Below are 10,042 nucleotides of genomic sequence, written 5' to 3'. Positions count from 1 at the left end.
TCCGGTGTTCTCACTTTCACCAACACTTGATTTTGTCAGATTTTTTTCATTGACAATCTGGTAGGTATAAAACAATGTCTAGTTGTGTGATGATTTGCATTTCCCTAACAATTCTTTACATAACCTAATCTTTTATCAGTTACATGTATTGCAAATACCTTCTTCCAGTCTGTACCTTTCCATTTTCAATCAACTTTATTGAGGTATATTTCTACAAAATAAACCTAACCATTTTAAGCCTACAATTTGATATCTGACAAATGGATACAGTTCTCTAACCGCTACAGTCATGCCATAAAATGTTTCCCTTGCCCCCCAAATTCCCTTGTGCCCCCAGTCCCTCTCGTCCCCCTACCTCTAGTGTCAGGCAAGCACAGATCTGCTCTCAGTCACTAGTTTTGCTTTTTTTCAGAATATCATATAAACATACTCATTCAGTATATCTGGCTTATTTCATTTAGCAAAATGCTTTTGAAATTCATCCATGTTCTTCCATCTATCGGCAGTTTATTCCTTTTTATTGTCAAGTAGTATTTCATTACATGAACACACCACATTTATTTATCCATTCACCAGTTGATGGAAATTAAGGCTGTTTCTAGTTTGTGGCTATTACGAATAACATTATCATGAACATTTACATAGAAGTCATCGTGTGAACATGTCTTAATTTCTCTTGGGTAAATACCTAAGAGTAGAAGGGCCATGTGATATATGTATATTTGTTTTTATGAGAAACTGCCAAATTGTTTCCCAAACAGCTGAATTGTTTCCCATCTTGCACTTTCACTAGCAGAGTATGAGAATTCTGTGGGTCATTAGACAAGAAGTCTGCGGCATCTTTTTCATACAGAAATTTAAAATTGTGATGTAATTTGATATATCAGTCATTTTCTTTATGGTTGGTGCTTTTGGGGATTTATTAAATCCTTCATCACTTGGTTCTTCATGTTGTGATTCTATCTGTAATTTCTCCTGCGAGGATTACTAGATTTTTATTTTCTTCAGAAAGGTCTTTTTTGACATTTCCCCATAGCAGTTTGTAGGCAATGTACACTTAACTCACTATGTCCGATAATACAGCGTTTGTTGTCATTACAGAATGTGACATGAGATTGCAGGTAAGAGCTCAACGTGCTCAATTAAGAAAATTGCACTTCATGGAACTGAAATTCTCTGAAAAATTCTTGTTTTCTCAATTCAGTTCGGAATGGAGTTCAACAAAGTGTCAAAACACAGATGAGCAAACTTTTTCAATCAAGGACTAAATAGTACATATTTTAGGCTGTGTAGAAGGTACTGTCCCTGTCCCGACTACTCATCGCTGTTCTTGGAGTACAAAAGCATTGCCGACCATACGTAAATGGATGAGCGTGGCTATGCTCCAATAAAACTTCATTTACAGAGGCCGAACTTCAAACTTCATACAACTTTTATGTGGCACAAAATCATATTCTCTTTTTTTCCCCAAACATTAAAAGATATAAAAACCAAATTTAGCTTGTGAGCCATGGAAAAACAGGCAGAGAGGCAGATCTGGCCCGTAAACAGTAGTGTGCCAACCCCTACTGCTTTAGAACACATCCTCCTGACATCCCTGTAAGGCAACTGGCTAATATCCCTCTCCCACTTTGCACAGTGGAACACGAGAACCCAAGGAGACGTTAGCATTCGTCCAGGTTAGTTTCCTTCTCCTCCTCCTTTCCTCGTTTTACAGAGAAGGAGGTTTTGGTGCAGAGAGAGAAAGTGCCCGACTTCAGGCTGCATAGCTCGTGAGCGACAGTGCCAGGCTGGAGTTTGGGGGTCTTGATTTAAGGCCTACCTCCCTCCCTCCACTCAATTCCAAAAAGCAAAATTTAAAATTCGACCCATAGCCGCAAAATCCTCCTGCCACTTCTCATAAGTAATTCATCTTTTCTTTTCACCCTAAAGGAATTTATTCTAACAAACACCTTAAAACTAAGGATTCAGTAAGCTCAAATCTTGATCTTTAATTTGTATTATTAAAACCTGCGCAACGCAATTAACAGTGACAACTGCATTGGAAATTTGAGAGAAATTTTCACTGGGGAGGTGACATGATGATATGGGTGGGAAAATTACACAGAGAATTAAAATTGGTTAAATAAGGCACCTAAATTCCAAAAAGCCTATGAAGATCTCCAAAGCAAATTTTATTCCAGAATTTCGATGGCAAAAGGAATGACAATTCTATGGTAAATAATAGAGAAATCACCTCTGCAGATTAGACTGAGGCCAATGGGGTGGCCAGGATGGGGGACTCCAGGCCAGAGGTTAGGACTCTCACTGCAGTAAACCTCTGGGACCCAAACTCCAAGAAAGCAGAGTCTTTGTCTCTTTTTTTTTTTTTTTTTTTAAAGGAATTCCTTTATTTTTATTATTTATTTATTTATTTATTTATTTTTGGCTGTGTTGGGTCTTCGTTTCTGTGCAAGGGCTTTCTCTAGTTGCGGCAAGCGGGGGCCACTCTTCATCGCGGTGCGCGGGCCTCTCACTATCGCGGCCTCTCTTGTTGCGGAGCACAAGCTCCAGATGCACAAGCTCCAGATGCGCAGGCTCAGTAGTTGTGGCTCACGGGCCCAGTTGCTCCTTGGCATGTGGGATCTTCCCAGACCAGGGCTCGAACCCGTGTCCCCTGCATTAGCAGGCAGATTCTCAACCACTGCGCCACCAGGGAAGCCCAGAGTCTTTGTCTCTTGTTCATGGCTGTGTCGCCTCCAGACCAGAGCCTGGGACATACTGGTGCTTAGTAAATGATGGTCAAAGGATCAAAATTAGCCTGTAAGAGGTGATTCCTGGGAACTGGCCTCTGAATTTTTAGAGCACCTATTCCAGCAGCTTTGGGGCCACTCTGCAAAAACCTTAAAGGATTTCCCACCCACCAGGGGCCCCATCAAAAGGTGGTCACCTTCACCCCCTGGATAACTATCTTCTCATCTGCCCTTAGCCTGTCTCTTAGGCTTGGAGTTATTACACATTCTGGATATAATGAATGCGTACAAAGTATTGCCTCTAAACTGTTAAACAACTGAAAATGCATCGAAGGCAACCAATGTTTACAAATGAGTCAGAAGTGTTTAAAATGCAGATGTTTATAAAGGGTCCAAGGAATAAGAAATTCCCAGAATAATTTACTACCTGCCCATTTCAATTTTGTTTGGAAGTTCTAATTCTCAGCAAACATTAATCAAGTCATCCCACTATCTTTTAGGTTACTTCCCCCATTTTACAGATAGCAATTCAGCAGAAGTTAAATGACTTGTTGCCAAGGTCACAAGGAGAATATAAATCTAAATAATTCACAATTTCAGCCGTCTCTCCTGCCATTTGTTAGATTGAAACCGAGGGAGGTTTCATGAGGATTTCAACTCACTTCCCTGGTGACTGACTGGATATTTGCTGCTCTCTGCTACCCCCTGTTGATATGAGAAGGCAAGAGTAGATCTCGAGACCAGTATTTCTCAAAGTTAGGTCTGGGAGCAGCCGTATCAACATCACATGGGAACTGGTGAGACACAGAAATTATGGGGCCTCGACCCATAATTTTGGGGGGGTTGGGCTCAGAAGCCTGTGGTTAACAAACCTACAAAAGATTCTGCTGCAACTTGATATTATTTTTCTGCTTTTGGTATGAATGTCCTGGCCTCCTAATCATCATAAAAATGGCAAGCCCCTTCACACTGCTTCTCACATGTAGTATATATACAATTATGCCCTATACAAAGTGCTTTCACATCCATTAATTCTTTCAGAGGGGCTTGCAGTAGCCCTATGAAGTAAGTTATGGAGGGACTGCATATCCATTTTACAGATGAGGAGACTGAGGCTCAAGAAAGTTCAAATAACTTGCCCAGGGTTTCTCAGCTTTAAGTGGCAGAGCTGGATTCAAATCTAAGTCTTCTCTCTTTACATCCATGTCCAGAGATTCTTCAGTTACTCCACAATAGGGCTGCTGACATTTGGGGTCAGGTAAGATGGGGTGCTTTGCTGTGGGGGCCCTCCTGTGTATTGTAGGATGTTTAGCAGCATTCCTGGCCTCTACTCACTAGATGCCAGTAGCACCCCACCCTAGTTCTGACAATCAAAAATGTCTCCTAGGGGCTTCCCTGGTGGCGCAGTGGTTGAGAGTCTGCCTGCCAATGCAGGGGACACAGGTTCGAGCCCTGGTCTGGGAAGATCCCACATGCTGCGGAGCAACTAGGCCCGTGAGCCACAATTGATGAGCCTGCGCGTCTGGAGCCTGTGCTCCGCAACAAGAGAGGCTGCGATAGTGAGAGGCCCGCGCACCGCGATGAAGAGTGGCCCCCACTTGCCGCAACTAGAGAAAGCCCTCGCACAGAAACGAAGACCCAACACAGCCATAAATAAATAAATAAATAAATTAATTAAAAAATTAAAAAAAAAAGTCTCCTAATATTGCCAGGGCCCCCCGAGGGGCAAAGTAACCTGTGGTTGAGAACCACTGACCTTCAGCCAACTCATAAATGTAGATAAATTCCATATTTCTTGTTCTGCAAATTTTGTACCCTTTGGGATGATTCCAGAATAAAGAGCTTATTTTTGGCCTCGGCCATCTATGAAGTGAATGAACTAGACTAACTCCTTAAGAAAATTAACACTAATTCTGTTATATCATTTGGTATCCAGTGTGTATTCAGATTTCCCTCAGTTGTCTCAAGAATATCTTTCATAGCTGTTCTTTAATAATAGGATGCAATCTAGATTCCTCAGTTGCTCTTGGTTGCTGTGTCTCTCTAGTCTCTTTTAGTCTAGAATATGGGTCCCCAAGCTATGGCCTGTGGGCCAGATGTGGCCCACCACCTGCTTTTGTCAATATGCTTGTGCTGGAACACAGCCATGTGCTTTCATTTATGTATATGATGGCTTTTGTGCTACAATATTGGAGTTGAGTAGTTGCAACAGACACCGTATGGCCCATGGAGCCTAAAATACTAACTACCTGATGCTTTACAGAAAAAGATTGCCAATCTGTGACCTAGAACCATCCTCTAACCTTTATTTTTAATATAATCCTGACTGTTCAAAGAGTCCAGAACTGCCTGTAGAAAATCTCTTCTTTTAGACTGGCCTGATTATATACATATATATATATATACATATACATATGTATGTGTGTGTGTGTGTGTATATATATATATATATATATATATATATATATATAATTTACTGCAATTTCACATACTGTATACATATACTTAAAAATACAGGGGGCTTCCCTGGTGGCGCAGTGGTTGAGAGTCTGCCTGCCGATGCAGGGGACACGGGTTCGAGCCCTGGTCTGGGAAGATCCCACATGCCGCGGAGCAACTAGGCCCGTGAGCCACAACTACTGAGCCTGCGCGTCTGGAGCTTGTGCTCCGCAACAAGAGAGGCCGCGACAATGAGAGGCCCGCGCACCGCGATGAAGAGTGGCCCCCCCTCGCTGCAACTGGAGAAAGCCCTCGCACAGAAACGAAGACCCAACACAGCAAATAAATAAATTAAAAAAAAAAAAAGTCCAAAATAACTTTAAATAAAAAAAAAAACAGAATACTTATGAAACTATCAGTGCTCCATGGGGCAGAGTTAAACAACTTTTTATGTGTTAAAACTCTAAATGAAATTAAATGGCAAACAACAAATTAGAAAAATAATTCCAAGTGCTTTATTTTATTTTTTTATTTTCATACTTTATTTTCCAGGAAGGAGAAGAAGAATGTCATGACTGACATATAGTAGCTTCAGTTACAAATGAAAGTAAAATCTTTGGTGATTAAGTTTCTGTATCATTTGAATAGAGAAACCAGTAGGAAAACCAGGGGCCTCCTTCTTTGGAGAATCGTAATATATAATTTGAACTCTAATTTTCAACTATGGTGCCAGAGTGTACAGAAATTCAGATATATCCACAAGAATGTCAACACTCTGAGTACAGGGCCATGTACTTAGCAACATGCCTGGTATACAGAAAGTGCTACATAAATGTCCATGGGAAAAATGAATGAATGAGTACCGTTCCTTTACACATTTGGGCTCGGCAGGTGGTCACAAACATATTCACAATCATTTATTAGATTAGTATTTTTTTTTTTAGTATAACAAGCATGCACAGCCTACTAAAGGCTTACCTGTTAGTGTTCTGTTGGGAGGTCATGCATGTTCATTGACATAGGATTCAGGTTGCTTGGAACATGACCTTCAGAACAGGAATACACTGGTTTTATGCATATGGTTATATGGAAAGCTAGAACACATCCAGCCTCTCCTTCCAGTTAACCTAGGTCAGACTCTAACGAAAGTACCTTCCTCTGCTACTCTGGATACAGTGTATTTATCCTACTAATCACCTAAGACATTATAAGTGAAATATAAACCATCACGAAAGAAAGCGCTGCTAACTGGTTTTATCAGTTAATATAACATGGGTGAGGCTGTGTGTAGTTTAATTCCCCTCCACCTCTCTAAAATGTCATTTAACCTATAACAAAAATTGGACCTCCCTAAACCACAATATATATTTTACGATCACCTTTTTAAAAAGTTAATCGTCATCCACTCTAGCATAGCTGACATAAATGGCGCTGAAGAGTGAGCTGTTGGTCAGAAGTAAGGCAGAAGACTTAAAGAATTCCCGGTTGGTTCTTGAGCAGTGGATCTTTTTCCTGGTATCCGGGGAAGAACATCTTTGCACAATTGAGGAAAACATTCAGGCCTTTGCCTCTGACCACGATCCCAGTGCTGTTTTCTATTGGTTTGTATTCCTTGTGTTTTCTGAAAGCAATGTGTTGGACAGATTAAAAAAAGATCTCCAGCTGGAAAAGGTTGCTTTCTACAGTCTTTTACATACCAAGTGCAGAATGGTTAATTCTATTTAATTTATGGCTTTTAAGACACTGATGTCTTATGAAAATATATTTATTTTCTCTTCTTCATGCAAGAAATGTGTCTGCTTACTATAACTTGAGATTATATGTTAAACATTAAGCTGACACAATTTGGTAAAGTGACTGACATTTGGTAGCATTTTTAGGGATTAAAAAAAAAACAGCAAAATTAATAGGCTAGTTTGGTATTCGTCATTCAGTGGAAGATTTTCCTCCCACACACAAAATGTTTAAAAGCGAAAAAGGGAAAACAGCCCACTTGTGCAGAAATATGCTATTTATTTTTGACAATATACTCTAGTGATTTAAAGTGTTAGAACCAGCAACTTACTTGTACACCAAAAGGGCGATCACAGTGACAAATATGGCCATGCAGCCAACGAAGACCAGGGTACCATTTGCCATTCTTAAAAGGGAGGCTGGGTCTTAAAACAAAAGCAAGACCGTATTAGTGACAACTTCCACCTCGAGGACATGCTGCTTGTAATGCAATTAAATCAATGAGGAAGAGAGCTAACAGAAGATATATGGCTCTCTCTGCGCTTTCAGTAATCTTTCCCATTACATAATACATAGTCTTTGGGGGCAGCTTATCTTCCATTTAGAGAATGAGTTAGCGTGTCTGGAACACTGTGTTAAGGGCTCAGGAGACAGATGTCACGTCCCGGAGATACCTGATGGGGTCTGAGCTGACCCAGCTGCGCACACACGGTGAAGGTCTTCATGATCCCCCTGCACACTCCTCTGGCCTCATCTTCCACTGCCTTCTTTCCAGCTGTGCTAAAAATCCATCCTCCCCGTGCTCTTTCAAATCTCCATGCCCTCTGCCGGGAACACCCTTCTCCCAACTCATCTCCAGCGTCTGCCCCTTTGGGACACCTTCCAGACATGCATGCGGGCACCAGGTCATGCCTTCCTTTGTCACTTCTCTCCTTGTCTCTCTTCCTCTGCCTCCATCACACTGTGTTGCAATTACTTTTTTTAAAAATTTATTTATTTTATTTATTTATTTTTGGCTGCACTGGGTCTTCATTGCTGCATGTGGTCTTTCTCTAGTTGCGGTGAGCAGGGGCTACTCTTCATTGCGGTGCGAGGGCTCATTGCGGAGCATGGGCTCTAAGTGCACGGGCTTCAGCAGTTGTGGCTCTCGGGCTCAGTAGTTGTGGCGCACGGGCCTAGTTGCTCCGCGGCATGTGGGATCTTCCCAGATCAGGGCTCGAACCCGTGTCCCCTGCATTGGCAGGCGGATTCTTAACCACTGCGTCACCAGGGAAGCCCGCAATTACTTCTTTACACAAATTTCTCTCCTGCTAGACTGTAAGAGCCATAAAGCAGGGAGTATGTCTTCTCTGTACTCCCAGAACCCAGCAAATCAACTAGTCTTGTCTCTGCCACCAGAGTATAACTGGAGTTCGTCTATTTTCTCTCCATCTTCTCTGCCGCCATCACAGTCCCAGCCTCCAGCCCTCTTCCCTGAGGTGATTAAGGGAATCACCTTCATTGTCTACTCGCTTCCACTGCTACTTTCCAATAACCCTTGCTTCACTCAGCAGTCTGAACGATCATCTAATAGCATTGATCAGATTATGCTTCAACCCCTCCAGTGGTTCCTCTTACGTACAGAATAAAACCCAAACCCTACCTGTGGTGCATAAGGATCTAGATGGGCTGCTCATTCTTGAAATGCAGGTCTCAGACGAGGAGGAGGAGGCCCTTCTCCTCATTCAGAGAAGGCACTTCACCAAGCGGGTGCCACTGCATTGGCAGGACTTTCCCAACCTCCCAGTCTAGAGAGCCAACCTCTGTGTCCTCTCTCCCATGCTTGTCACTCTCCATGCCTTGTTTCACTGTCTTCACAATATCATCGTATTTGTTTATTGTCTCATTCTGCTCACAAAAGCTGGGACCTTCCTCACCTTGTTCCCACTCTATCTAGAACTGGCTACCTGGTGCCTGGAGCTGTGATGGACATGGAGTGGACGCCCAGTGAATATTTGTTGAAAGCATTGCAGGTGCTTCATGAATGTTCCTTGAATCAATGATTAAAAGTAATTTCAGCTAAAAGTCAATGGGTTTGCCTTTGAACAAGGATGGACTTTTGAGATACTGACTTTGAAACCCAAGTCATCAAGTTACAATTCCCATTGGATTAAAAGCTCTCTTTCTGAGCTTCCTTTTTTGGATTTTAAAAATGGCTCAGGTCACACCTAAAGTTATCACTCACTACAAGAAGGATTAAAGGGAAGCAAATATCCAAGCGTCTAATCCAGGTAAGAGAACCGTGGTTTGCCAGAACTGAGAAAGCTTCACAGAATAGGTTGGGACTTTAAAAGGCAATTCTAAAAGTAACTGCAGCAGCACAAGAAAAACAACCCCAGTAGCTCCTGGAGGTGATGGTGTAGAAGATCCACACTCACTCGAATACAGAGGCTCCGGCTGCCTCTTTCCGCCCGGCTCCCCACTTCTGCACCCCAGACCCCATGCACCCTCCCTGGGAGGAAGCAGCGTACCTTTGCATTCTTTTCTTTTTTTTTTTTTTAATGTCCACCTTGGATCTCACCAACAATAAACCCTCATGCAAATAATCATATGCATGATTACTTACGCTTTTCTTTCAATGAGGTTAAAGCTGCCTTTTATATAGTTAATGAGTAAATATATGTTTAAGTACATTTCACCTTATAAGATAGACTCCACGACCGAAAGTTATTTGTGAGTTAGTTGTTAGGTTGTACCCGACAATACTCAAATTAAGGAGCAAAACACATGCTGTAATGTGTGCACAATTTAATCTGTGTCTTCCGTCCCACCATGTAGCACTTCCTCTAAGAGGTAAAGCAGTATCTTACAACACAGTCAGTTACAAGTGAAATTCAGTTAGGGTCGCCAGGTAGAGTCCTTACGGGTTGGGGAAAATTAGCAGCCACCAGTAAATGGGAATTTCTCAATGAAATTCCTTCAACCACTTTGCTAACATTTTACCTCTCCGAGCATTAAGGGGACAAGGAGTAGTTTTTCTGGTGAACATTTAAGGACTAGGTAAATTGGTTTATTTCTGCCTCAGTGTAATGCTTGGTAGAATTTGGGAAGGGAAAGAGAGGGCACATGGCAAGTCAGAAGGGAACCAGGAGTCCACC

General features: G+C 42.0%; 1 protein-coding gene across 3 annotated transcripts in view; it reads right to left on the bottom strand.

Moving 5' to 3' along the window:
• Positions 1–5,680: 5,680 nt before the first annotated feature.
• The window catches only part of GPNMB (glycoprotein nmb), a 29,313-nt gene continuing 24,951 nt past the window's right edge, over positions 5,681–10,042 (bottom strand). Inside the window, exons 9-10 of one of the 3 annotated variants that reach the window (XM_057550519.1) lie at positions 7,237–7,330; positions 5,681–6,792 (exon numbers count right to left, since the gene is read on the bottom strand). In XM_057550519.1, coding sequence (XP_057406502.1) covers positions 6,642–6,792; positions 7,237–7,330 — 245 coding nt within the window. In that variant the 3' untranslated portion in view covers positions 5,681–6,641. The remainder of the gene's footprint in view (positions 6,793–7,236; positions 7,331–10,042) is intronic. The other 2 variants (XM_007170315.2, XM_057550518.1) reach the window with 2 other exon arrangements.

This window comes from Balaenoptera acutorostrata, chromosome 7, assembly GCF_949987535.1.
Source record: "Balaenoptera acutorostrata chromosome 7, mBalAcu1.1, whole genome shotgun sequence".
Taxonomy (NCBI): Eukaryota; Metazoa; Chordata; class Mammalia; order Artiodactyla; family Balaenopteridae; genus Balaenoptera; species Balaenoptera acutorostrata.
Note: the sequence above shows the minus strand (reverse complement) of the source record. Positions and strands in the feature narration are given on the sequence as shown.